Below are 26,029 nucleotides of genomic sequence, written 5' to 3'. Positions count from 1 at the left end.
TGAATCGCATCAAAATCGACCTATACTTTGACCACCCCATGTCGCAAAGCGATCAAAGGCACGTTCCTGGTACTGCGATCCTGCATTTCTAGGGCCGCTCAATTCTTGAGGACGCAGGACGCAGGACGCGTTCAGAGGCCATTGATGGAGGTGATGGGCTAAGCGAGACTAGCCGACAAGCTCGCCTTCGAAACCCCTCGAGCGACGATAACACTCCTCCCCCCTCACAAAGTGCCTCAAGGGTAGTGTCAATCGACGCGGAAAGCTTTCGTCTTCAACATACTCGCGGTTCATATTTTTATGTGAGGTTTGGGACACGACAGACCTCTTGGAGAACAACGGGCACGAGAAATGAGGTTGGTACCTTGCCCTATGCGGCAGGTTCGGCTAGCGCATCACATCCATCAAACGAGCTCTGAGTGCGTCCTGCGTCCTGCGTCCTCAAGAATTGAGCGGCCCTTCTTAGCTCTATACTCAACGTCCACCATTGGGCTCGGCCTCTATCGCGCCCTTCAACATCCTACATATTTACAAAGGTCAAGACGAATCAGTTATGCATTTTTTCTAACCAAAATTGAGCAACCTTAAGGCGAAATGGCTACTACGGGTGCAAATTTTCTGTGAAGAGTCGACGACTTTCGACACAGTTAGTAGTTACCTCATGGGGTTCCTATGCAACTATCCTCTCACGTGAATCTTCACACGAACTATGTACCGTATGGGCTATAGACGGGGAGACAAATGATATGCAGGGAGTCGACGCAGAATTGCGAGCAACAGAATCGTCGTCCAGAATCACTCCAGGATCGCACAGAATCGTGCACTCTGACCACCCCTATTTTGTGAAACCACAACTACGACATATCTGTTTACCGATGCCGTTCGGTCCCCTCTCTACGCCTCCGAACATATGCTTGTGCTCCTGGTCTTGTCGTTCTTGCCATACCGTCTCTCGGGTCCGACGGCGCAACTCCTATAGAACTTCCTTGAAATTCTTAACCTTTTGTGTCCTTCTTCTCGTCCACTCGCCGCTGCCATTCAATGTCGAGAGCTTCCGGCGAGCCCAATTCCTCAGTCTCAAGCTCTACGGCGAGTGTTTCCATCTTTGAATGCTTATTGTAGTGTTGTCGCTTCTTCGGCTCTACACTCTGTATGTCGACCGTACGCAATGCCACATGTACGTGAACATCGACGAAGAAGTTGTGTTAAGAGCGTGAAAAGACATTGGCTACGGTCACATCCAGTAGTTTCAGTAGATCTCTAAAGCTTGGAAGAAGTGTTCAAAGACGGGCTGTCGACTCGCAAGAGACCCTCCTGGTTGGAAATTGCGACGAGAGTGCCACTAGGTGTATACATCTGCAAAAGATGTAAACGTACGCAGATTACACGAAATATCGTATAGTCGACACTTACCCGACCATGTACTGACCCACGCCCACTAGCGACTCGTTCGCTGATGACCTGATCCCGATCATAGCTGAGGGCAAGAGCAGAGATCTCTGGACGTACTACTTACCACATACAAAATCCAGTCTCCACAGTCGAAGTCGTCACTGCTTGACGTGAGCCATGATCCTCCATATGTTAGTGTTGTTGAATGCTTACTCGTAGAAGGTTATGTTGTGATCGAGAGAAGTCTGACACAATTTAACTCATGTTGTGGTTGTCCAGAGACGTGGGTGCATACCTGCATAACGACCTTCGCGTCGGAATCGCAGCCGCGGTGAAGTATAGCAAGCGTACGACGGATACTCCACATGCTGAAGGAATATCAGGGGCCTCCACTTGGAGCAGAGAATGTGCCTGCTCACAACTGGGAATCTGAGATGTAGCCTAGGATGCACTGCGTCCCAGGTGAATGCAAGTCGAACAAGAGGTGAAGGACCGCATACTTTCTGGAAGGCGGGATCATAGCGCGTTGGCGTGTTCCTCGCCTTTTGCCAGTACATGAATGTTGGTATTCCGTCTGTGGTTTCTCGCACCCCAGCGAGCCTAACCTCGATGGGGCTACGCACCCGCTCCTGGGGACCAAGTCTGAGCCTCCGAAACGTCTCGCAGACCATGTGCTAGAAGTCAACAGGACTTACTTCCAAGTTGAGGCGCCAGACCTCCTTGACCTTTTCATCTGTTTCTTCCCTGAAGGCCTTCTCGTAATGGGATTCTATGCTTTCACAAGCATCCGGCGGGGGGACACCGAGAGGCATGGGGAACTGGAACGTCGGTTGCCGCGGCTCCGGGATCTGGAAGGAACACATCATAATGAAGACGGCCCGCCCACGCTGCACAGCGCGTACGCTCCGAGTGACGTAGGAGCGTCCGTCGCGAACGCGGTCGACATGGTAGACTATAGGGAAGGCGGGGGAGGCACCGAGAAGGAAGTAGCACTGTAGGCCTAACGTGAGGAATAATAGCTCAGAGTCGATGCAAAGGCCGCTCACGTGCAGGGACTGGTCGTGTCGTGGGCCAAAGAGTAGGTGAGGACGGTGAAAAGAAGGTCGTATGCCATGGACGTACGTGTAAGCTGTATGATGGATCTACACAACTGGTGGCCGCCACTAGTGATTGCGAGATGACTTGCCCACCGAACACACCCCTTGATCTGAACGGAAGGTACAATGTCCTCGACCTGAATAAGTTCACGTCCAGCTGCTCGACCTCCAAGGCCTCGGAGATATGTTCGTGTTCTGGTGAATCGACTGCGACCATTTGGGGCGAATACAAGTCAAGGATTGCGGCGGACCATAGACAAAGTCGATGAGTTCTTATATGTGTTGGTCGGCGACGGGATTATAGTATTGCTGCATGCAGTGGGATTTGTGCTGTTGCGGTACATAGCCGGTTCCGAACCTGATAGTCAACGGTTGGAAGTTGCCAGACGGTATGGTCTTCTGCTGAATGAATCCGGCCGTCATGCTGCCGGATGCCGGAGCAGGAGCAAGATCGGCTCACAACGGTAGTGGTACCATTTCTAAGCATGTTCGGGGATAGCATATAAGCATGCGGGCTAACACGTAAGCAGCGTAGAAACGCATGGCAATATGGACTCATTGGAAGGAGGCAAGGAGGAAATAGAATCATCACATGGTAATTAGCATGGTCAAAACTCTTCTACGTCTATTGTGAAGCCACAGCTATGGCATATCTGTTGACCGATGCCGTTCGGTCCCCTCTCTACGCCTCCGAACATGTGCTTGTGTTCCTGGTCTTGTCGTTTTTGCCACACCGTCTCTCGGGTACGACGGCGCAACTCCTTTAAACCTTCCTCGAACTTCTTGTTCTTCTTTTTCTTCTTCTCGTTCACTCGCCGCTGCCATTCAGCGTCGAGAGCCTCCGGCGAGCCCCACTTCTTCCATGCGAAGTCCTCAACCTGGTATCTCAAGAAGAGCATCATGTTCGCAAATGTCGATTTGTGTGGATTGGCTTTCAGTAGATGGGGCATGAGCTCCTGATCTCGGAGTTCCGCTGCGAGGATGGCCTCAGTCGTCAAGCAGTCAGCGGCCAACAGGCACTTACCATCGGTCAGAAGATAATCCTGTCGCCCCCATTTAGTAAAGGAACGCAATCCGAATGGACAAGCTTACCTCCTTGCATTCAGTCTTCGTGAGTAGACTGTATCTCTCGGGCTTCTCATTCTTGCATTTGTTGCAAACAAGACAATGAAAGACCTTTCGGAACTGCTGATCAATGTCCATTGAATTGCATTCCTGGCAGCGAGGATTGAGGCTCGAATCCAGGAACATAGCTGCATAAACCGTAAGCTGCTACTGTTGCGCCTCCGGGGAACATGGAACTCACCAGGTTCAGTGTTCTGCTGCGCTCTCTGTCGCTCCCGCTCCTTCTCCTTTGCGCGGAGATCTTGGTCTACCTCTTTGCCATCCTCAACCAAGAAACCACCCTTCGAGTTGACCATCTTGGATAGGTCATATTCGAAGTATTTCCCCAGACGAGAATCCCGCTTCAGCTTGGGCGCAGGTTTGGTGGGTGAAGTGGACGTGGCGGGGGTGACACCGAGTGGACGTTTGCCATTCTTGTTCGTAAAAGACGAAGAAGACGCTTGCTCTTCGCGCTCACGCTGCCTAGCCTTGGCTAGATCGTTATGAGCAAATCCGGTACAAGTGGTCGACAAGGTACACACACCTTTGAGACGGTTAAGTTCGATACGCTTCACCTGCTCAGGAGTCAAGTCCAGGCCCTGGAGCTCCCGGGGAGGAGGCGTCGTGAGGCGCGAGCTCGAGCTAGATGCGACGGACTCCATGGGATTTCTCTGTTCTAGAGGATGATAGTGCCGAAGAAAATAAATAGTGTCAGACAGGGTCGCGGTACCGGAGTGGAGCCACCTGCGCGACGCGTCCGGCGCGGCATTACTCATTTGAGGGCACGTGACATCGCGTCCTGGACCAGGTTGTACAGAATCCCATTTACTTCCGAATGGCGAGAACTATGCGAAGATCCAGTGGTATGCAAGTTCAATGAACGAAAAGCGATACTATTACAGCTGTAGTATAGACAGCATTGGATGAAACGAATGCCCTCGCGCCTACAGGCGGCTCCCACCTCACGTTTCCCCCGACGCCGCCGTCCCATTGGCCTTACTCGAAGGCGCCTTGGCTTTGGCAGCTTGCGCGAGAGGGACCTCGTCCACATCCATATCCGACTGTTCCGATGAGACCGCAGGAGGAGCCGCGGAACTACCGGCGACCGGCGGTGCGACACTGGGCCCCACGCCGTGCGTCGTTCCAGTACTCATGATGCCGACCGCGGCAGCACCGAACCGTCGCCCCGTGCCGACCGTGTCGCGATCTTTGTTGCTCGCATGGTCGCGGCGCCCCCCTTCACCCTCGTCGTCTGAGTCGGAGAACTCGCCATCGTTCTGTCTCCGTGAGTCGAGAAGACGCATCGGTCGCCGGTCGTTGGGGTCGACCATGTCCTCGTCAGGGTCGTCTTCAACGATGTCATCTATTGGTAGTCGAGGGACGTCTGTGATTCTGTTAGGCTTAGTTGTTTAAGGTCGATTGATTACAGGTACATACCTTGCATCTGTACACTTGGAGGACCACCAACTTGGCGCAAGTGGTCAAGAACGATGCCCTTGACGCGTTCGAGGTACTCGGGGGAGTTCATATCGTCCATATTTGACGCCTTCACATCTAGTTCGTAATCTGGACCAAAGTACTCGTAATACTCGTTCATGGGGATCTCTGGAATTGAAGGCACGCGCAGTCAAGCCGAGAAAGGCACTCAGACGAAGGCGAGTCGTACCCTTTCCAAGTTCGACGCCCGCTGCCAATCCTGTTTCGTACGCCCAACATCTACTGACGTTGCGCATGGTGTAGCCTCCACCACCAACGAGGAGCAAAGGCTTGTTGAAGGACTTGATGAATTGAACACAGTTTGCGTGTCCTGTCAATGTCCAGCTCAATGATAGTCAGGTGTGATTGTAATATGACAGCATGTTGAACGCACCCCTCATAGAAAGATTGAAGCAACCTAGCTTGTCGCCTGATAGTGAATCCGTTCCACACTGCAACACAACGGCGCCTGGGTCGTAAGATTCCATGACTTGCCGCATCACCTGTAGATTCCATGGGTTATCATCTTATCAGACAGTTAATCACGTCATATCTCACAGGCTCGAATACGCTCTGGTAGTTCTCGTTTGTTACACCGTCTCTCAAGGGAAAATTGAGTGCGTAATATTTGCCTTTCCCAATTCCAACGTCCTGTTGGTTATTCCCATATTCAGTCGTGGCTAAAAGGTGAATGCACAACCGCACTCACTCGAAGCTCTCCGGTTCCAGGGAAGTACTCGCCATATTTGTGGAAGCTGACAGTCATTACGCGGTCAGTGGTATAGAAAGCCTCCTCCACACCATCTCCGTGGTGTACATCTATGTCAATGTAGAGCACACGGGTGTGATATCTGACAGACGTCAATTGTGCTCCAGACCAAGATGTAAAGTAGTTTCTCTTACCTCAGAAGCTCCAAAATGCCAAGAACAATATCTAGGTGCCGTGAAAGTAAGTACAAGTACCATCTCCAGGAGATGTACCCTACCATTTACATAGCAGAAGCCGCTGGCTTCGCTCTTTTTCGCATGGTGGAGGCCGCCAGCCCAGTTGACAGCAATGTCGCACTTATCCCGGCTCAACCGAGCAGCGCCCTCTGTGGTTGATGAGCAAGGAAGGCAAAAAGAGGCGCCTGGGCTTGCGTACCCATGGACCCGCCGGCGGAAATAGCGCAGTAGTCAAAGAGCCCGTCGAAAACGGGACAATCGTCACCGACATTGTCTATAAGGACTCGTCAGCCGACTGCGGTGGTTACGGAGTTTGGGTAGCGACCAACATTTATGCTGCTCCTTGATGAAGGAGTTCATATTGGATGGCGTAATCTTGCTCAAGAAGTCTACATACTCGTCGGAGTGAAACTGCGTCATCTCGCGCTTCGTAGCCGGTTTGGCTCGCTATATGCATGCATAGTGGGTCAGGATGGCATGGCAGATGGCAATGTCTGACATGAGATGAACATACGAAAATCTCCATGCGCTTATACAGGCCATAGTTCATGACGAGAGAATGACACATCCGTATCCGTGTAGGTTTCATTCTAGACATGTCAAATAGTCAGCAACATACAGAGTTGGTGCCAAAGACACTTACGGGTGACCGGGGCCATAGTGGAAGCCACTGACATCCGAATCGAAGAAGTAGCACTAGGGATGGGTTCCATGAGACAGCTAGTGGGAGAACAATAAATCGAAGAAGGCGCACCACCCTCTTGCGCTGGCTCTCTCCATCAATGGGGGTCATTTCTGGAGGCATTTGGGACTGTCACAAGGCACTCGGAGGAAGGATCTCGGGCGTGGTGGCAAACACCTGCTCGATACGGGGGCAAAGGCGAACACTGCGCCACCGACACGCACCGGAGAGCGAACCGATCAATGATTTTGCGCGCTCCGGCACCAGATCCCACTGGCGCTTACGAGACATGTAGCCAGCTCCGAGGACAAGACATTATGGATTAACACGGCGTTAACCGTTGGATATACATATAGTGACCAGTATAGCAGCGTATCTATCCTAGAGGCGTGCCGCGCGCTATCCAGGAGGGGCAATGTAAGAAACGGCCAGAACTACATCTTTGGTTTCGACGCCTTGTGCACCAACGTCGAAGGCGCGAATCCGAACGATTCCTCCATTTTGATGCCCTATGTAACACATGTCACCGAGTTGTCCGCATTCTCATGGGAAGCAGGGAACCTACCAGTTCTCCAGCAATAACGCGAACCTAAACGGAGTGTTTAGCAGCATAATATTTACATCGGGGCGAGGAGACAACGTACCATGCTCCAATGGTGGATTGCATGCAACCCAGCGAACCACAACTTCGTGCCAGGTCAGTACGGGATCACAAGTGCATGTGCCTGCGGAGGCGTACCTCCCGACCAAATGTGGTCTCCATCACCTGAGGGAAAGGCGTCACGGCATGCAGAGTGATGGGTCCCGACCACTTTGCGTTCGGCACAACCTTGTGCAGCTGCGCAATGCAATCGTTTAGGGAATCCCGCGCAGCAGTCCGGCTGCTTTCCATCGGTGTATTGCGTGCTCTCTTATCATAATTCAGGACATGAGGGGTTGGCTGAGATACGGCGTCAAGGAGCAGCGTGAAGTGGTCCTTAGCATGTCTCAAGTGCTTCCCTACCGTAAGCCGTCAAGTCAAGTCATTCATCACGAGGTCACAGTGACAGGCAAAGGGACCATAGTGCGCACCTATTGTGGAGCCAGGAATATAGTTAGAGTGCGTCGTGAGTTGATCGTCGGAAGTGAGTCCATTCTCCACAAGGTCAACCCCTTGGCGCAGGATGGCAGTAGAGGTTTCCAATAAACGTGCAAGAGCAATCGCTTCATCCTGAGGGGTAGACTGCTCAAAAGACACAGCCGCAGCGGCCGTTGACGAGAGGGAAGACATGGTGGTGGTGGGGAAGACTTCGTGCCTGCCATTCGCCACCACGGCGCAGACGTCAGGTGAATGCACGGGCCCCACGAGGCCCGGCGCGCGGGAACACTTCGAAGGCAAGCGAGTAGGACGTCGCGACTGGCATGCGAAGGAAACATAGATCCGCGATATAGCAATGTAGATGGATTGCTAGTATACGACCTGGCATACATGGAAGATGACGGTGTACATACGTCTAGATGCCTCTGGGTCTGTTCCTCCGCACAATTTCGAACGGCTCATATATAAGCAATCCGAACTCAAAGCGAGGATGGGTTCCTTCTTCCAGGACTACTCCGCAGTGAGATCATCGTGCAGACCAGAGCGGTGAGAGACAGGAAGACTACACAGATGAGATCAACCGTCGTCGTCGTCCTGAATGAAGATAAAGTCCGGTTGCTCGATGCTTGTGAAGCCGGAGGATTGCTGACTAAGCCAGCCTCTAGCAATCACGATGTTCACCGCCGACTGCGACTGCCAGCAATCCTACTCCTTCCAGCCCTCCGCTCCCTATAATTCCAATGCTTGCAACGCTGCGGAAAGCCGGCTCGTTGGCTCGCGTACGCTCCATTGATCGTTCCAAGCGTTGTCTTATACTGAGGAGCCTCGGTTACAGGCCACATCTGCGGGTCAGAGGCGCTTCCTCTCCATTCACGAATACCAGTCCGTCAAGTTGCTCAACTCGGTATTTTAGTACTTTCTCTACGCGTCAGGCCTATTCGCAAACATGCGTTGCGTGTATAGTATGGTATACCCACACCTAAAAGCATCGCTGCGAAGACCCCCGAGGAGGCTTATGAGGCCGCGAAGCAACTCAGTGCGTACTCGTTCGTGCTTTCTGGATCCGCTTCTTGCCTAAGACGTTTGTAGGCTCCACTGGCAGTGTAATTAAGGCTCAGGTCCTTGCAGGTGGTCGAGGAAAGGGCCACTTCGACAATGGCTTGAAGGGCGGTGTTCATGTCATCGAAACGTGAGTTGTCTACTCTTCCACTCGCTCCCCTCCGCCCTCAATGCTTTGCTTCAGCCCGGAGCAGGCCAAAGCGTTAGCGAGCAAGATGATCGGAGCAAAGCTCATCACCAAGCAAACTGGTGCAGCCGGACGGATCTGCAACGCTGTAGGATACTACGCCGCGGTCGCGCATGCGCTGGCCTGACGCATATTCCCTATTTAGGTCATGTTGGCCGAGCGACGGGACCCGTCCCACGAATACTACATCGCGGTCCTCAACGACCGGAACGTCGGCGGTCCTGTCCTCGTTGCATCTGCTCAGGGTGGCATGAACATTGAGGAGGTCGCTGCCAAGGATCCGAACGCCATCATTACCACACCTATCGACTTCGAGAACGGTCTTAGCAAGTCTGAGGCTCTCGACCTCGCGAAGAAGTTGGGCTTCAAGACCGAGGGCGCGCAGAACGAGGCCGCGGACATTTTCATCCGCCTGTACAAGATATTCAAGGAGAAGGATGCGACCCAGATTGAGATCAACCCGTTGGGCGAGACTGCAGACGGCCATGTTCTTTGGTGCGTAGTTATCGCATGTACATACTTCATCGCTGGCTTACCTCGGGACAGCATGGACGCCAAGTTCGGCTTTGACGACAACGCTGACTTCCGTCAGAAGGACGTATTCGCGCTCCGTGACATTTCGCAGGAGGAACCTTCCGAGGTCGAGGCGCAGAAGTACAACCTCAACTTCATCAAGTTGGATGGCAGCGTCGGCTGCCTGGTCAACGGTGCCGGTCTTGCTATGGCCACCATGGACGTCCTTGCCTTGCATGGCGGGAATCCCGCTAACTTCCTTGATGTCGGTGGAGGTGCTACTCCCGAGACTGTCAAGAAAGCGTTCGAGATCATTGTTGCCGACCCCAAGGTGAAGAGTATCTTCATCAACATTTTCGGCGGTGAGCATCCCTATCGCGTTGTTGCCCCTTGGGCGATGCATTTTGACTTGGATTCACTAGGTATCATGCGCTGCGACTACATTGCCGAGGGTGTCATCAACGCTGCTAAGGAGCTGTCCCTCAAGGTTCCCCTCATTGTACGACTCAAGGGCACCAAGGAGGCGGAAGCGAAGGAGTGAGTTGGCCTGTAATCCTTCCGGTGATCACTGCTGACGATTTACCTCCAGGATGATCAGCCAGTCCGGTCTCAAGATAATTCCCTTCGACGATCTTGATGAGGCAGCGCACAACGCTGTCAAGCTTGCTGTTTGAGCTCATATCCCCTCGTAGACTACTCTACTGGATTTTTATGTTTCACTAGATGTATTCAATGAGCTGATAATCGCAGTCGGGATCAAACGTAATGTGCGTGCGCAGACGTCTTCAGACTGCGAGGAGAACAATGCAAATAATTGAAAGATAGCAAGTGAAAACAAGTGAAGTAAGATACAGTGCGGCAAGAAGTGCGTGTGTACAATGGTTCACCAAGTGGGACGAGGGGCATGGGCGACATAACCTGACGGTACAGGCGCGTATCCGTTCTGCGGAGGCGGGCGCATTTGCGGATGGTGCATATGAGGAGTACCGGGATTTGGATGTTGATGCATAGGTGCACGGGGTGGCTGGCCAGGAGTAGGGTACGCTTGTCCTGGGACCGCATGTGGAGAGGTGTGGACGAGCACCGGACTGCTGGCGTACATCGGAGGCATGGCGTGCTGCATGACCGGGCTCATCAAGGGCATACCTGGCGGTCGGCCCTGAGCCCCGTTCTGTTGCGGTGGTGGGTGGTGGTGTTGCATACCGGGCACCGGCGACGGATACCCGGGCATAGTACCCCCTGGGGAAGGGTAGGGGACAAGCTGAGCGGGATATGGCGAACGCATCACTCTGGACGACGGTGGGGCGGGACTAGCCATAGACGGCATCCAAACTGGCTGTCCATAGTTAGGAGGAGCTTGACCATTGACGACCATTGGTCTTGGCACTGGGCTTGGATGGGAGTATACTACTGTTGGGCTTGCAGCGTGACTCATCATGGGCGAGTATGCGGGGTAGGCTGAAGGAGGATGGAAGCTGGGTTGACCGACGGGCGGAGGAGAGAAGGCGAAGCCGGGGTACCGTGGTGCGGAGCCATTTGTTGATGACGAAGTGCTAACGGTGGGAGCGATAGGAGCAGGTCGTGGTTGAGATGAGCTGGCAGACGATGAAGGCACCTGCTGGAAGGCACGTGTGACGTCGTAAGAAGACATCTTCGACCTTGTCCAAGCGCCAGCAACTGATGACGGTGGAGTCTCGCTATCGTCCGGCTTGACATCTTGTAACGAGAACGGGACCCCGGTGAGGTCGTCCGCGATGCCCTTGAGCGAATTGATTGGCTGGTTCTGTGCCTTGTCGGATGTCTGCGACCAGACAGCCTTCAAATGCTCCGGATCGGGTGCTCGTGACGGGGATTCTTTCAGTCCGAAAACTTTGGGCGACTTGGACCATTGCGAAGCTAAACTCGGCGCCTGTTGGGGCGGAGTGGGTAGGCCGTTCTGAGGACAAATAGTCAGCTCAGCTATACCTTCCTCGGCGAGGTGGATCTTACCACAGCGATGGAAGCGGCGCCGTCCACCTTTGTCTCAAGCTGCAGAGCGGGCTGTGTCTCTCCTATCGCGATCTTCGGTTCCGGTGTCACGTTCTCGGCTTTCGCGTCACCGTCCAACTCGCTTGTGACAATGAATTGCACTTGCGCCTGAGGCTCAGCCGCCGTGCGATAGAATCCGACATTGGAGCCAACAGGCATCTTTGCAGATGCGCTCGTCGACGACACCGCGGAGGGTACGGCAGCATCTGCAGGCGGAAGAGGAGGCTGCTTTGCAGACGGAGTCTCAGGAGGCGGAGATCGGCTCACGGTGTCGAGGCCTACATCCTGTGTCGTGTCCTTGGGCAGCGGCCGCCACGATGCCAAAGGCGATATAGGGGCCTTGCGCCAGTTCGGTCCTGCAGTCTCCTTCGTGATCGTACTACGCATTCGTGGCGGGGTCGTCGGCAGATTCACCACAGGCGACGCTGGTGTCTTCTCGATAGCATGGGATTGTTCGCGGCGCGTGATCGTCTGTCGTGGCAACAATACGTCGTACTTGGGCTGGCCTTTGAAGTAGTGCGGGCCGCCAAAGATCACGTCGTTGACCGTAGACCCGCGCCGATAACGGGAGTCGATAGGAGGATTCCAAGAGTAGACGTCCAACCTGAGGTACCGCGGCGCGTTGCGAGGCCATACGAGCTCCGTTGTCGGTTCTGGAGCGACAGGGCGGGAGACCGCAGCAAGCTTGACAGTGTAGATGTTCCATGCCTTCTTCGGGGATTTCGGTGGCTCGGTGGAGGTCACGTCGAAGGTCTCACTAGGGCGAGGGAGCTCGGAAATAGCCGTCCTTGGTCGCAGCGCGGGTGGAAGCCACTTCGTAGGCTTGGGAGCTTCTCTGGGAATCTCCTTCGAGGCCTCATTGGGAGCTTCTTCGTCGTGGTGCATCCCGTCGATTGCGCCCTTGATACGTGCCATCACATCATTCAGGGTCGACATTGGGGCTTCGCGATAATGAGGGCCCAGTGCCAGCTTGTTATTCCCATTCTGATGCTGCCCCGACAGACGACGGTGGTGTTCCTCGTGAGAGGCTGGACCGGGTGCGACAGACGTTGTGCCTGCATGCTCGATAGGTTGATGGGGCTCGTGTGTAACATGAGCAGGGTCTCTCATACTGTCCCCGAAGGGAGGCTTCTCGACATGTGGCGGCGGACCATTACCGAAAGACGGCCGTCGCCTCCATGGACCCTCATCGGCCTTCGACGAAGGCGGTTGCGGCCGGTGGTTGTCCACCGGTTCTTCTGTGAAGAAGTCCGCTGCCACAGCTCTGGGCGGGCGGGCGGTAGGACCAACGACAGGTGGTTGCGATCGCTCCTCGGAGCCGACGAGCTTGCCAAAGTCCGCATAGTCCACTACGTCGACCTCCTCACCATCCTTGACTTCCAATGCAGTGTGCGCCAGGACAGGGGAAGGTAGGACAGGTGGTGCGGGCTCAGCAAGTAGCTCTTGCGAGACCGACTTGACCGCAGAGGGCGCAAGAGGAGGCAATGGCCCTTTGCGACGCCATGTGTCTGCTTCTGAAGCGGGCGAGGGTGCTGTTGGTGTACCAGAAGCAGCTGCCACCGCTCCTCCAAAGGATGTTCTCCGAGACGGAAGTATCCGTGATGTACCCCTGGCCGAGGTGCTGCGACCAAAAGTCGGCGGCGCGGGAGTACTGCGCTGATCTTCAGACAGGCCGTTCGCCTTCTTTTCAGGTGGATTTAAGGAGGATACGGCTTCCTCGATGATCCCGAGGACCTGGGCAAATTGTTATTTCCAAAGGCGCGTTGGCGGATGACAAAGTCACGAAACCTACCTGGGCATCGGCTTTCTGCTTCTCTGCTTCGGCCTTCTCGCGTTCACGGGCTTTCTCCTGCTCCATAGCTTTCATTCGCTCCTCAATCTCGGCTGCTTTCTTGCGTGCGCGCTCCTTCTCTCGCTCTCGCTCTTCTTCCTCTTGTTGACGCCGCAATCGCGCGCGCTCCGCTGCGCTGTGCATCGCAGCCTTGCGCACTTCTTCAACGTCCACCGCGGGAACGGTGGGTTGCTCGGCAACAGGGGACTCCGCGGCCTGACTGGTAGCAGAGGGCGCAGGAGGCTCAGTTTGGGGAAGCGAACTTGGCAGTGGCACGGGGGATGCAATTGGCACGTCCGATTCGGTGCGTGGTGGTGGAACATTGCGAGGCGGCGGCGCAGAGAGATGCGGAGGAAGTTGTCTCCTGTTATCGACACCAGATGCGGCGGAGAATTGTTCATGACCTGAGGAGCCGCGGCGATCTTCGAACGGCGCATCGCGGGGTCGTGCGGGTGGATGAGGCGCACTATAAGGTCCGTTGCGGCCGTGACCTGATCCCGGTGGCCCATCTCCCTGCCATGGCGGATGGTCGTGCCGTCCGGATTGGCGGTCTCGGAATCGGGAGTCTGCTGGCGATAATGGCGGGCGGTCGCCAGGGGCTCGGGAGAAAGTAGGGCTATCCGCAGCGCTCCCGTTAGGATCCTTCTGGAGGAGATGGACCCCTTGAGAGTGCGTGTGGGGAGGCGCATCCCGACGTACTTCCGTAGGCGAGATTGGGTAGTCAGACCGACTACCTCTCCGGTTAAAGTGCGATGGTCCCCCCGGGCCTCCGTGGCGCTGGTGAGAGTATGGCTCGAGTCGATTTGAGCGCTCGTTGAATAGTTGGCGAGACGTTTCCTGGGGAGAGTGGACGGATGTGGAGGAGGGAGAAGTAGCAGTACCGTTGGAACGTTGCTCTCGGGACATGCTGGCTGTCTGGTTCCCTGGCCGAGACCGAGGCCAGCTCCTGTCGAAATCATCCGCGAAACGGTCCTCCTTACTGACAGGGTGCTCTGGCGCGCCGCTGAGCCCGGACAAATGCGCGTCTTCTGGTGGTAGCGACTTAGCAGCATCCTTTGGCGATGAGGTCGCTCGTGGTGCATCACTAGGCTGAACTTTGTATTGCCTGCCATCCCCGAACTCAATCACACCATCCAGGAAATTGTCGTCGTCCTCTTCCATCTACGGGCTACCTGAGCAAGCCATCCGACATATCGCGTGGATGAAACTGACCTCGTCCCAATGGTGCGCATTAGGGTCCAAATGCACACCACGGAAGGTATCCGCTTCTGCGGCTTGTTTCTGCGCAGTAGCTTCATTGGCTGCAGTCTTGTCCGATAGTTTGGCTATACGACCTAATGGTCATATCGTACTCATAAATGCCATGACGTACCACCATGAGCTCAGGACTCACCTTGGGCGACCTCCGCAGCAGTCGGGAAGTCAGCCTGCGCCCTACTCAAGGGTGTAAGAGCGCCACCTTTGGCATTCCCCCACACAGGCTTCCCAGACGCGTCCTTCTTGGTAAAGAGGGTATCTTGACTGTTTCGCGGTTGTGGCTGAATGACCTTGCCTCCGGGAGGGGGAACTGAGGCTAAGGTGGACGACGTGGCGGGCCCCGAGGACGTTTTCAGATTCGAGGCGGGAGTGGGAGTTGGTGCAACCGAAGGGACAGCAGAAGAAGGTCGGGACCAGCCACTCGTGCTACTGGGTTGCGGCATTGCTGTTAGCTTCGCGGTCACCAAACGCGGATGAGGAGTAGTCGTTTGTGGCACGGATTTCTCTGATGACACAAACGTTAAATCGTACTTGAATGTTACATCGTGATACGTACGGCTGGGGTTCGCCGCCTTCGACGTAGAGGAGGCCGGGAGTGTATGGGTAGGAGTAGAAGCGGATGAGGTCTTCTCCAGGAACTTTTTGTTGATATTGACATGGCTGAATTTCTTCGGGTGCGGCATGCCCAGAGGTGGCGTACTGGCGGAACCAGAGGGAGCTGGGGACTGAGTGCCACCCTTGTTGGAAGACAATCCTGAGGCCGAAGAGTGAGAAGCTGGACTAGCGTCCCGAGAGCGTCCTGCAGGGCCCGTGCCTGCATCTGAAGCTCCGTCCGCAGCAGCAGTCAAGTCCTTCGTTGGCTTGAGGTCTGTGTGGTTTGCATCGAGTCGGTCCTCAGAATGCGACGCCGAGGTTGTAGGTTCGGTACTGGCCATAGACGCGTCGAGAGACGCAGGTACAGAGGGGTACGTGCAGCGGGAATATCACAGGATGCTAGCAGGGCAAGTAAAACAGGGCCTGCCGTGGAGAATATACAGAGCACGTCGAGGAACGACGACCGCAGGATGAAGTCGCAGCGCGGAGAGACTCAGACTGGCGGTAGCCACGGTTGGCTAGAGCCCCGCTAGAGGCCAAAACTCCCATCCTCCAATCACAGTGGTGCGGCATCTGCCGAACGCCTCTCTCGCCCAATGTCCTTCAGCCTCTTGCTCCCCCATTCCACCCTGCGCTCGCCATTCAACGCCCTGCCCCTTAGCCACTGGGCCCATTGGTCTTTGACAAAGTGTCTCTATCACGCGCCTGCGCCTAGGACTGCGCGCATGGCTTCCGACGCCTTTGTACATGACGCGCCCAACTCCCGGCCTTCCACCAGCGGCCAACACATGGTCACCCCAACCAGCGGCGTAAAGAGATCGTTTACTCATCTCGACGAGGGCAAGTACGAGGACCCCAGGTGTGTCCGCGCGTCACAGCCGCGGCTTCGACCCGTCTCACTAGTACTGCCGCAGCCTGATGAGCCTCCCGTCCAACGACACTGACGCTTGGTACTACCCTTCGTATGGCTTTGAGGCCAACGATGAAGACCTTCCACGACCTGCCTTCAGGGGAAACTGGGGTATCAAATCTTACAACGAGGCGAAATGGGTGCGCAAGGGCAAGATGACGGCATGGGGGCCTTGGATGGAAGACTGGGAGGTGCGTGCTACGCTCGTGGAGTTCATAGCATTCCACTGACCGCCGACGTAGTCGGAGGACCGCGCCAGGAAGCGCATACGACAACTTCTGCCCACGGACGAAGAGCAAGACGCGCCTTTAACGCTACCGCATCTGCGCTCCCCCTCCCCGCCTCTCATGGCACCCTATCCTCACCCGAATACCCAACACCTCTCATATACCTCCTTCGTCCTAGACAAGGCGACAACACATTCGTTTCGCTCTTCTGTATTCAATGAACTAGAAGACTCTACCAACACGCTCATCGAGGGCGAGACGACACTGCGGAGGGCGCTGGGACGATTGTGGCAAGTCATGAGTGAAAACCCCGACGAGGTCGGGGTGAGTACTTCATTAGTCCCAAAGCGCGAGGATGAGGAAGCCGAGGGCAACGATGCGGACAATCGGCTTGCCAGGGCACCGGACCTAACGCCCGTCGTGCACAAGCTGTTCCTGTCTCCTAACCAGGAATCCATATTCGACAACACGCAATTCTCTCGCGCGGAGATGCAGCTCGAAACTTTGGAGAAGTCATTATCAAATCTGCGGGAGCTGCAAGACGATGGCCGGGAATACGTAGAACGTCTAGAAGAAATTCGCGAAGGTTTGGGCGACGCGAGGACGCAGCGGGATGGCGTCTGGGAACTGGTACGAAAGAAGGCGATACAAGAACTGCAGGAAGTCGCTTCTTCCGCCGGCGCCGGAGTGTCTTGACTATTGAGTGCGCACTGCGGGGTAACATAGCCCCCTGATGAGATCACACGATGTATATGTATACTAGTAAAAGATTAGCCAGTCACTTGTTAGAAATGCCCACAAAGATACTGTTATCAAGTCGGTGCTTTCGGTCAGTCTTGTCAATACCCATGAAACAGACACGATGCACAGGCGAGCAAGGAGTACAGGCTGACATATGGACGGACGGTGTCAATTGTTGGACCATCGCAATGGCCTGTTTCGCGCGCCACAACGAGCCGCGCGCCACCGCGCGTCCCATCGTATAAAGCTCACCTCGGTACCGGCTCGGTCCTGATCGAAATCCCTATCCTAGATATTTTCTAGCCTGCTTCATTTGTTCTCATACACGCCATGAACATACCGGACATCTCTACCCTCACTCTCAGGGACACTGGGCCACCAACCTCGGGAAATATCCCGCCCTCAGTCCCTGACGACATCATGCACGCGACGGATGACCGGTCCATGGTCAAGCTCAGGAACTACGCCAAGTCAATCCCCTATTCTATCGAGCCTAATTCCAAGATGCAAGCAATGCTTGACTTCATCCTTCTGCGGCTCGCGCAGTGTGTGGAAGCGAAGGATTACGATCCAGGCTTGCTCCAGTGGGATAGTATGTTAACATAGTGAGCGCCTTCCGCCGCTGGACCCGCGTCATCAGTTACTCACCGTCTGCGGTGTGTATCATGAAGCTGGTGCATGCTCAAGTACCCCATTCCGAAGGAAAAGCGCGTTGCGCTGATAAAGATATATTACCACGTGTGCACAACCCCTGGAATGCCTAATCATATAGTCGCCGCCAGCTCGGACGCATTGCAAGTGTTGTCCCGGTCGAAGAAGAAGCTCTCCATAGATGATTTAAGACTTCCATGGCAGCCAGTATACAGGATCCTCAGCAAGGACCTGTTCCTCACCAGGCGTCAGTATGAAATCAGGCGAGTAGTGGTGGGTATTACAGATATGTGTCATCGTCACTCATCCCTATCTTGCCGATTACAGCCAGACCTCCTGGTACATGGGCTATGTTGCAGAGACTGTTCGCCGATTTTTTCATCCTGCCGCCATTAACGAAATGCTGTCCACCTTCCTTCCCCCCATGAATTGCATCAGCTTGAATGTGAGTCTGTTCAACATACGGACGTATCGCATATTTGATAACCCCTTCTGCGCAGAGTCTCCTAGCATCGCAGTACTACCTGCTGACCTTCCTCCCACACTCTCACCCACAATCCTACCTCCCTATGCTCTTTCGAATTTGGGAGTCGGTCAATTCATACATGTTCGACGACCGCATGTTGCAGTTCCTCGCCCGACTCGCGGAAATACACGTCGACCCCAGCGTGAGTGACCCTCAAAGAAACCAGGATATTCCAGACGACGCCCGCTCCGAGGGAGAGGGCCGTCCGAACTGGTCCAAGGAGGACCTTGAGGCTAAATGGAAGTGGTCTGGGTTGTTCGATGAAGTCGGGATCTTCTCTGAGGCGGAATGGGGATTCATTATGGCCAAGTGTATGTCATCGATGGGTGCGTCGAATTGTCAATCAGAGGTTTGCATGAAGGAAGTTGATCAACTCATCTTCAGAAATTCCACTCGCCGACCAAGGCTCTTTGACGACAGGCCCAAATGCGGACGGGCAGGCGTCGTTTGAAGTCAACCGTTTGCCAAAGCCAAGCTGGCGTATTCGTGAGTGCATTTCGCCTGCATCCGGGAACTGAGTCTAAGCAAGTACGTAGCGTCCTTGGCGCGCATCATCGTATATTCCATGGCTCCCGACGGCTTACCAAGTCCGTCCTCGAGCGCACCAACGCCGTTCTTCACGCCACTGGCGTCTGGCGCTAGCACTCCTTTGCCGCAGCAGAACGGTGGTCTCGCTGACTATCTTTCCGCGCCGCTGGGTAAGGGTGGCCACTTGAAGGCCAAGACATACCTTGCTGGCTGCAAAGCGCTGGATGCGCTTGCTAGACTCATTGCATCGACCGAAAGTTTCTTTCACCCGACGAATTCCGGAAGCTGGACGTCCGATGTGCGCTTCTTCGCTCATATATCAAACCCGACGTACTGAACCATTCATCGCTAGCTGAGCGCGTTCATCAAGTACATTGTCTACGATTTCAATAAACGTAAGATACTCTCTTGAAGCATCGCCACAAAAGCTATTTAGACATTAACGCGCTTCAGGGTGGTACGAGGAGCAGCGGCCTGATTGCAAGACGCCGACGGTAAGCCGTGTTTTCACAATGCTGCGCAGTTTGTCTTACTATGCTTGTCTAGCACCGCCGCCTCACGCGAGAGATTCGTCGCGAACTCGTCAAGTGCCTCCGGACGGTGACTTTGCTGGCAATGTTCTCCCAGGACAATACCACTGTGTCCAACATCCAGAGCTGCTTGAAATCGATGAGCGTTATGGAGCCAGATCTCATATTGCATCCAATTCTCGAGCGTGCGGAGCCCGCTCTCGAAGCTCTAGTCGAGGTGAGTGATCCATGTCTATGCTGGAAGGGTTAGTGTTGACTCTTGATAGACGCACCGCACTACCGCAGTCATCAAGGCTCTTGGCGCAGTTGCCCCTGCGATGGTCTGCCGTGACGTGTACTATCCCGGCGCGAAGCATCTCCTACCGATCTTGGAGCTTTTGCTCCCTGGTATCGATCTGGTGAGTCTTTCCATAGCCTCCCTGAACTTCCCGTCTGATGCAACTCATTGTAGAATGATCCTCCCAAGACGGTACGTCTTAGCTTGGCTATCTACGTTGACCTAGCGAGTTCATGGCAATGCTGTAGTTCTGTACTACTTCCTTTGTCTCCGAGGTCGCGCAGTACATCAAGTTCGGTGAATTGTTTGCTAAGACTGAGCAGCCCATTGGAGACGGAACAGAGCCGATCCCAACTCCCCCAAGCGACGCACCCGCAATTGAGTTTGAGCGCTTCCCGGATGGTGTAGAAGCTTGGTCGGACGACAACCTAACACAGGAAGAGGAAGATGCAATCTTGAGGGACAGCTCGGGTACCGTGGCAGATTGGGTCGCGGCGTTCCTCCGTCGCGTGATTCTACTATTTGAGAATCTCCCCGAGGAGGGTCCCAACGGAGCCGCTGGTGGCGCCACCGAAGGTTAGCTTAGTTGCGTCCAGAGTTCCATCTCAGTGCTTATTTGACTCTTCGTAGTGCAACTCGTGGATGCCGTTTCTGGCGCCTTCAGCCAGATATGTGTGCACCTATCGGAGCCGTTGTACGACATGGTACTCAGCCTAGTGTACGACTACGCGACGCAAAACGTCCGATCGAATGCCGTACGGGCGATCCACCAGCTCGTCGAGTGTGTGGCCAACGCCAATCCTCAGAAGACGTTAGACCGCTTCCTGCCCATCTGCGACCAGAGAATCCGGACGGAACTCGACCACGGCGCTAGTTCGCTGAGAATAACGTCAGGGGGTTCCACGCCACTGCCCTCAGACGCTACGTTGCATTGGAGTAAGCTTGAAATACTATACCCCTCAAGATGTCGGCTGAATGTTCTGCAGACCTTGCGATTCTCAGGGGTGCCATGTACAAGTAGGTTCTTCGTCCATGTTGGGCACACCCGAACGGACATTGATGATCTGCAACTACACAGTGATGGCCGCGTGGTAAGAGTCATGGCTCCCCGGATGCGTTCTTGCTGACCCCATCGAAGACATTGAAGTACCGTGACCGGCTCATCTCGCTGTTCAAGATCTTGCATGAGAAAACGTTCTCCAAGCGTGGCTATTCGTCGAGTGGGAAGTTGATCTCGAGCACCTTGCTGACGCTGAGCCATACCTATCCTCTCGAGAACAAATTCGTCAACCCTGACGAATGGCATTCGCAAGGTCGGCACTGGAGCCCCCGTATCGTGTTTCTAAACATCTGCTAATGGTGCTTGAGTAGACTTCAAGTCAAATCACCATAAGTACTGGGGGAAGTTGTATAAACCGGAAGATGTGAAGGTATCCACGACCGGTCCTCCTATTTTGACCGTACGTTGACGACAATGCGCAGCTCACGTGGCATGTCCCCTCGAAGGAAGAGATTGAGTTCGTTTTACAAATCTTCCGCGAGTTTGTCGAGCCCATCCTCGGCTCTCTGAATAGTCTTCTCGAACCAGGTAAGTCAGGTCTCCTAGGCATTGCACGAACTTAACTCACAGTCAACAGGCATTGTTCGCGATGAGATCTGGCGGAACGACTTCTGCAGGTATGTCCAAGCCTCCAGTTGGCCTTAAGACATTGCTCATCTCCATGTCAGGCACCTGAGCTTCGTTCGCAACGCGTTTTCTGGTATTCCGACTCTCGCGAGAGAGGTCATACCTCCCGAAGAGCAATGGTCGGCCATGGAAACGAGTGACATCCTGTCAGTATCGTACTCGAGTCCATTCATCGCATGCTCAAGTTGATCTCTGCTGTAGACTCGAGATTCCTGAAATGATCGCTTGCATAGAACCGCTCAACTCGGGCTTCGCTCTTCCCGATCCAAGCGATCCTCGACACCAGTACATCACCGGTTTGCGCCGCAAGTTTGGGGAGTTCCTGCACAAAGCCTCGGTCTCTCTGCAGCAACAAGGCGAAGAGAACACGGTGGACGCGGTACATGGGCTAGTGAGTTGCCTGATGCCTTCTTGAGTAACCCTTACCGATATGCTTGTAGATCCGCTCTATTCGGACGTATCTTTTGGAATATGGCGACAGTAGAGACAGGTATGTGGCTGCTTCAATACCCTGTTTTACTCTCGAAAATGACACCGCGCAGCTATTACCTGCAGGCTGATCGGTACCAGAATGAACTCAATATCGCACGTCACTACGCGGGTCAGAAGGAGTGGCCCAGAGCACTCTATGTCCGACGAGCAAGGTATACTATCGTACTGCGTAAATGCGGCGGACACGTGCTTAAGAACATCTAATTGATAGGCTTTACAATGCGGCGCGTCTTCGATGGAATTCTATCGAGCGACGGCGAGGCCCTTTGGAGGATAGCCTGATCGACGACGTCACACAATGGTCGATGTGGAGCTTCATAACCGGTCAGTTCATAAAGTCAATAATTCGAAACTCCATGTTGACGCCTCTCTAGTACGAGAGTACGTGATCAGGACGTGTGCGCTACCCTACTATCTCATTGACATCGTCCTACAGGTCGAGTCAGTCTCTCCTCGAGAGTCTTTGCAACGTGAGCTGTCAGACGCCAAATATACTTCTCGCCCTTGATTGACATCGATTCCCAGAGTTTTGACGGAGTCAGGCGACGCTGTCTTCCGGCCTTGTACAAGGCGCTAGAGCCAGGGACCGAGGATGACCGCATGAAGGGTGCTCTGTGGACATTGAATATGTCGACTCTGGGTATGTCTGCCACTATATGTATAGCACGATTTACTAACATACACCGTGTTCATAGCGAAGTACGCTATCGGCGGTGAGGAAACATAGGTACTGTCACACTAAGTACCAACCGCTCACAATATACTAGAGCCCACGCTGGCCACAGAATTCATTCAGAAGCTATTCGCTTGCCAGCATAATGAGAAAGTAGGGCGCAGCTGAAGTAATCTGCTTCCCTGAATTGACGTTTTTCGCTCTAGTCTTCGATTCAAGACTGCGTCGCGTCCCTGGCGGAGACATGTGAGTTGGAGGCCCGCACGTGACCTGGACATACGCTCAATGCCACTCATCTTAGGTCTCAGCAATTTCGGAGAGCCAAACCATGTGGTTTACCAAGTAGAGAACCAAGACTTAGCAGATGCGCTTCGTGACTTGCGATCGTTGGTGGGACAAGCTGGTTCCTCCAAGGATGAGCTGCTGGCCAGGTGTAGAACGCAGCGCATAGAGCGGATCGCCATAACGGACAAAGCTATCTCTCAGACTGTGAGCGATCAGTACGTCATATCGACTGATCCGGTATTGACTGTGTCGCAGACGGATGCCGTCCTGACAATCGCGAACGATGAACGTACTCACTGGAGATACGCTATAGTCGCTGTCCGCTGCCTGCGCTCTTTGATACGAAGGGACGTGCCGCTTAAGCCTTCTCATGTCAAGTTGCTGTTTGGCAAGAGTCACGACTCGAACGCCAGTATGGTGCGTACTGCATACCGTCTCGGACTGACACTTCTGCTCACACGCTTTCTATAGCGATACGTACGTCCGAATGCGTTACCATCACATTTTACATTGACTGAGGTTGAGGGTTTAGTACGCGCAGCGGGGTATCATGAAGATATCTCGTTATGTCAAGCTTCGCACTCTTGCCGGTGGAGCTGTGGATCTTGCCTTGGAGCGGAACCATAATCCATTGAGGAGAAAGGTACCAGTACAAGAACCCACCCGAGAACTTTTCGATAGTCTACTGGAAGAGTACAAGACCCCGTTAGATCTGGAGCGAGCTCGTCAAGAACCGTAAGTGGTGTTATATCTCATATTACCGTCGTACTGAACTCGTTCACCAGACTGCTCCGAGACAAGCTTGATTCGGGGTGGCTTGTCTTCGGCAAGACACTGGACCGTTTCTTGGCTCCAGACTCGACGATATCTCCTTTCCCAGCGTGGGATTTAAGCAACCAAGAAGTTGTTTCGACAATCAGGACTATCTCCACGGATCCGACGTTCTGGAAGAACCTGTCGACACACTACTCTGCGGAAAACAACACGGACGTGGTCATGCAGGACAACTTATGCGTCGTCAAGTCCATATGTTAGCGCCTTCTGTCTCCCTCAACCAAATATTGCCTGACGCGTCGAACAGTCCAATTGCTTGGCGATGAACCTTTCGAGGCGCTACGACCCACGCTCGAGGAGTTGCTCGCGAACAAGGACAAGAACAAACAGCGTGCCGCTGCTGAGTTCATCGCGGGTATCCTTATCGGTACGCCACATCCCTGGGTCGTTCTGCGGTGGAGAGGCTGAGTGGTTGCAGGTTCGAAGCACTGGCCGACTGATTCGCAAGTGAAGTTCTGGGAGTGGTTCGTGCCCCACGTGAAGAACGTCTTCAACCAGAAGAGCAACGAGACGTTGTCCGTTTGGTCGTCGTTCTTCGAGGTTTGATCCATGTCCTTCACGCGGATGGCGTTGGCTGACGCTGACGGCTCGCGTGCAGCATGTGTTCTACAACAAGGACCCGCGTCGGATGCAGCCTCTTGCAGACAAGATCATGGAATCGTTCCAGTCCGTGGACTTCAAGGGCGAGTCTACGTTTGAGATTGTGCAGGTCCTGTGCTTCTTCCGGGCGTTCTACGAACAGCTGGGGATCAAGTTCACGCCCTGGGTCGAAGACGCTCTGGACCGGTGCTGGGCCGAGCTCAAGTGCGATCACGAAGAGGTTCTGGCGTACTTGAGCGAGATCCTGGCCTTCACGGAGAAGATCATGGTGAGCGGTTCCGTGAATGCTCGGCCCACGGCTGATGGCTGATTGGGGAACAGTGGCGGCCGAACATTTCTCTGTTGACTGCGGAGACGTTTGTGCGCGAGTGCCGGACGCTGCCTGCTAGTGCGGATCTGCTGGGCATCCGAGGGACGTTCCATGAGGGACGAGTGGCGGACCTTGTGAAGCGGTTCCCGATCTGGCGCGCGGAGAGACTGCCTGGCGTGCGGGCGTTTCAATCGACGTATGATCGGTGGGTGGCGTTCTTCTCTGCTTGTCCTTCGGTGCTAACCCGGTCAATGTCCAGCGTCGGCATCCTCGTCTGCAAGTGGCTTTTCCAGATGGTCCATGACGTCAACGCCACCTCGGCGTTCGACTACATCCTGCCGCTCATGGTAAGCCGCTCTGCCCGCTCGTCGAGCACAGTCGCTCATCGCCTCCCGACAGCCCGAGCTCGTCCGCTTCACCGAGGTCAACGACAACGACGAGCTCGCCTACCGCGCCAAGCTCCTCATGGTGCGCATGTGTGGCGTCATCGTCCCTCGCCAACACATCAACCCTCTCTTGGACGAGTTCTTCTCCGCCATCCAGACCTTCCCCGTAAGTCGCCCAGCTTCCTCACCGATGCGCCACATCTTGATCGCTTCTTCCCGCCAGTCCTGGAAAGTCCGCCTGAAGATCATTCCGCTTGTGCAAGGTGCCGCCTTTCCGTTCTCGTCCCTGACCGATGGCTGATCACCGTACACTTCATTCAGTGTTCTACTTCCGCCAGTCCTTCCTGATCAGCGACGCGAGACTGGTCCAGATGATGGAGGTCATCTGCAGATGTCTCGATGACGAGATCGTCGAGGTGCGCGAGATGGCCGCAACGTAAGTCTCGAGCCGCGTACCCTTCATACCAAGTCTAACCGCCCGACCACACACAGCACACTCTCAGGCATTCTGCGCTTGTCCCCTCGCAGGAGTGTCCTCGCCCTCAAGGACCGCTTCGTCCGTCTCATCAAGATCAGCAAGCTTCCCGAGGACAAGAAATCTCCGGCATACCATACCGCCATGCGTCAGCTGCACGCCGCTATCCTCGGTGTCTGCGCCCTCATCGAAAGCTACCCGTACACTATCGAGCGCTGGATGCCCGAGCTGTTGACGAATATCCTTGCGGAGCATACTTACGACCCGGTATATCATGATCGTCTGAAGTGCCATGACGTCGCTGACATGAATCGTGCGCCAGATACCCATCTCTACGACGGTGCGAAAATGCGCTAGTACGTTCCGGAAGACGCACCAAGACACCTGGCACGAAGATTCGAAGAAGTTCACCGAAGAGCAATTAGCCGCACTCTCAACCCTCTTGTCTGGCTCGTCGTACTGTATGTCTTTCATCATGGTACGCGCTCGGAGTCGCTAACGGGTCATCCCTGATACCAGATGCCTAATGTAGAGAAGCAATTGCATAGATAATATCTGTCCGGACAATGCTTGCATTATAATAGCACCTCATGTAGCCTATCGTCGTTTAGCTATGACTGCCATGTACATGTTCTTGAGCTCGCAACCCTATCC

General features: G+C 54.5%; 7 protein-coding genes across 7 annotated transcripts in view; 3 read left to right on the top strand and 4 right to left on the bottom strand.

Annotated features, from left to right (window-relative positions):
• The window catches only part of DICSQDRAFT_47366 (DNA repair protein), a gene marked incomplete at both ends in the record, with an annotated part of 7,654 nt that extends 3,399 nt beyond the window's left edge, over positions 1–4,255 (bottom strand). Inside the window, 6 exons of the mRNA XM_007359827.1 lie at positions 2,088–2,384; positions 2,515–2,696; positions 3,130–3,532; positions 3,582–3,742; positions 3,796–4,086; positions 4,138–4,255. Of these exons, the coding sequence (XP_007359889.1) occupies positions 2,088–2,384; positions 2,515–2,696; positions 3,130–3,532; positions 3,582–3,742; positions 3,796–4,086; positions 4,138–4,255 (1,452 nt within the window). The remainder of the gene's footprint in view (positions 1–2,087; positions 2,385–2,514; positions 2,697–3,129; positions 3,533–3,581; positions 3,743–3,795; positions 4,087–4,137) is intronic.
• Positions 4,256–4,458: 203 nt separating this feature from the next.
• DICSQDRAFT_130738 (histone deacetylase) lies at positions 4,459–6,848 on the bottom strand. The gene is made up of 13 exons (XM_007359971.1): positions 6,769–6,848; positions 6,658–6,710; positions 6,529–6,604; positions 6,344–6,461; positions 6,214–6,288; positions 6,056–6,163; positions 5,973–6,003; positions 5,779–5,920; positions 5,628–5,720; positions 5,464–5,572; positions 5,260–5,400; positions 5,031–5,198; positions 4,459–4,977 (listed from the first exon to the last, which is right to left on the bottom strand). The coding sequence occupies exons 1-13, from the start codon at positions 6,817–6,819 to the stop codon at positions 4,556–4,558; spliced, it is 1,587 nt and encodes a 528-aa protein (XP_007360033.1). The 5' UTR covers positions 6,820–6,848; the 3' UTR covers positions 4,459–4,555.
• A 153-nt stretch (positions 6,849–7,001) lies between these two features.
• DICSQDRAFT_94872 (uncharacterized protein) lies at positions 7,002–8,013 on the bottom strand. The gene is made up of 5 exons (XM_007359970.1): positions 7,768–8,013; positions 7,436–7,695; positions 7,341–7,382; positions 7,262–7,285; positions 7,002–7,205 (listed from the first exon to the last, which is right to left on the bottom strand). Exons 1-5 carry the CDS (start codon positions 7,964–7,966, stop codon positions 7,131–7,133), a joined length of 600 nt encoding a protein of 199 aa, XP_007360032.1. The 5' UTR covers positions 7,967–8,013; the 3' UTR covers positions 7,002–7,130.
• Positions 8,014–8,320: 307 nt separating this feature from the next.
• DICSQDRAFT_75171 (succinate-CoA ligase) lies at positions 8,321–10,287 on the top strand. Its single transcript, XM_007359969.1, has 9 exons — positions 8,321–8,553; positions 8,610–8,678; positions 8,738–8,810; positions 8,864–8,963; positions 9,018–9,108; positions 9,166–9,515; positions 9,567–9,895; positions 9,956–10,070; positions 10,123–10,287. Exons 1-9 carry the CDS (start codon positions 8,515–8,517, stop codon positions 10,205–10,207), a joined length of 1,251 nt encoding a protein of 416 aa, XP_007360031.1. The 5' UTR covers positions 8,321–8,514; the 3' UTR covers positions 10,208–10,287.
• Positions 10,288–10,416: 129 nt separating this feature from the next.
• On the bottom strand, positions 10,417–15,710 carry DICSQDRAFT_176299 (uncharacterized protein; the record flags this gene model as incomplete). Its single annotated transcript, XM_007359968.1, has 6 exons — positions 15,206–15,710; positions 14,786–15,154; positions 14,605–14,726; positions 13,354–14,553; positions 11,523–13,295; positions 10,417–11,469 (listed from the first exon to the last, which is right to left on the bottom strand). The coding sequence occupies exons 1-6, from the start codon at positions 15,582–15,584 to the stop codon at positions 10,417–10,419; spliced, it is 4,896 nt and encodes a 1,631-aa protein (XP_007360030.1). The 5' UTR covers positions 15,585–15,710.
• A 321-nt stretch (positions 15,711–16,031) lies between these two features.
• DICSQDRAFT_46793 (uncharacterized protein) lies at positions 16,032–17,076 on the top strand (the record flags this gene model as incomplete). Its single annotated transcript, XM_007359794.1, has 3 exons — positions 16,032–16,102; positions 16,158–16,344; positions 16,396–17,076. The coding sequence occupies 3 exons, from the start codon at positions 16,032–16,034 to the stop codon at positions 17,074–17,076; spliced, it is 939 nt and encodes a 312-aa protein (XP_007359856.1).
• Positions 17,077–17,451: 375 nt separating this feature from the next.
• On the top strand, positions 17,452–25,927 carry DICSQDRAFT_164307 (uncharacterized protein; the record flags this gene model as incomplete). The annotated part of the gene is made up of 46 exons (XM_007359967.1): positions 17,452–17,726; positions 17,793–18,023; positions 18,100–18,217; positions 18,273–18,624; positions 18,683–18,784; positions 18,835–19,124; positions 19,179–19,221; positions 19,280–19,320; positions 19,373–19,573; positions 19,623–19,754; positions 19,808–19,825; positions 19,882–20,209; positions 20,264–20,569; positions 20,620–20,650; positions 20,712–20,724; positions 20,772–20,946; positions 21,005–21,063; positions 21,116–21,221; positions 21,271–21,310; positions 21,362–21,466; positions 21,522–21,711; positions 21,761–21,810; positions 21,863–21,964; positions 22,024–22,136; positions 22,187–22,193; positions 22,249–22,282; positions 22,338–22,452; positions 22,508–22,525; positions 22,580–22,638; positions 22,692–22,731; positions 22,787–22,974; positions 23,026–23,187; positions 23,242–23,247; positions 23,303–23,505; positions 23,556–23,800; positions 23,852–23,971; positions 24,023–24,144; positions 24,203–24,472; positions 24,526–24,719; positions 24,774–24,861; positions 24,914–25,066; positions 25,124–25,163; positions 25,222–25,336; positions 25,393–25,642; positions 25,698–25,853; positions 25,895–25,927. The coding sequence occupies 46 exons, from the start codon at positions 17,452–17,454 to the stop codon at positions 25,925–25,927; spliced, it is 6,039 nt and encodes a 2,012-aa protein (XP_007360029.1).
• Between the last annotated feature and the right edge of the window lie 102 nt (positions 25,928–26,029).

The sequence above is a fragment of the Dichomitus squalens genome, assembly GCF_000275845.1.
Source record: "Dichomitus squalens LYAD-421 SS1 unplaced genomic scaffold DICSQscaffold_1, whole genome shotgun sequence".
Taxonomy (NCBI): domain Eukaryota; kingdom Fungi; phylum Basidiomycota; class Agaricomycetes; order Polyporales; family Polyporaceae; genus Dichomitus; species Dichomitus squalens.
This window is presented reverse-complemented; position numbering and strand designations above follow the sequence as displayed.

What these genes read in the sequence shown, in the direction of transcription:
- DICSQDRAFT_130738 (XM_007359971.1), bottom strand. Translation starts at nt 6,819, where the DNA reads ATGCCTCCAGAAATGACCCCCATTGATGGAGAGAGCCAGCGCAAGAGG. An exon ending in CACTATGGCCCCGGTCACCC is followed by an intron (nt 6,605 to 6,657) that starts GTAAGTGTCTTT and finishes TGACATGTCTAG; the next exon opens with AATGAAACCTACACGGATAC. An exon ending in CTGGAACCGGAGAGCTTCGA is followed by an intron (nt 5,721 to 5,778) that starts GTGAGTGCGGTT and finishes AATAACCAACAG; the next exon opens with GACGTTGGAATTGGGAAAGG.
- DICSQDRAFT_94872 (XM_007359970.1), bottom strand. Translation starts at nt 7,966, where the DNA reads ATGTCTTCCCTCTCGTCAACGGCCGCTGCGGCTGTGTCTTTTGAGCAG. An exon ending in TATTCCTGGCTCCACAATAG is followed by an intron (nt 7,696 to 7,767) that starts GTGCGCACTATG and finishes GGCTTACGGTAG; the next exon opens with GGAAGCACTTGAGACATGCT. An exon ending in GCGTTATTGCTGGAGAACTG is followed by an intron (nt 7,206 to 7,261) that starts GTAGGTTCCCTG and finishes TGTGTTACATAG; the next exon opens with GGCATCAAAATGGAGGAATC.
- DICSQDRAFT_75171 (XM_007359969.1), top strand. Translation starts at nt 8,515, where the DNA reads ATGCTTGCAACGCTGCGGAAAGCCGGCTCGTTGGCTCGC. An exon ending in AAGCCGGCTCGTTGGCTCGC is followed by an intron (nt 8,554 to 8,609) that starts GTACGCTCCATT and finishes CCTCGGTTACAG; the next exon opens with GCCACATCTGCGGGTCAGAG. An exon ending in CCGTCAAGTTGCTCAACTCG is followed by an intron (nt 8,679 to 8,737) that starts GTATTTTAGTAC and finishes TTGCGTGTATAG; the next exon opens with TATGGTATACCCACACCTAA.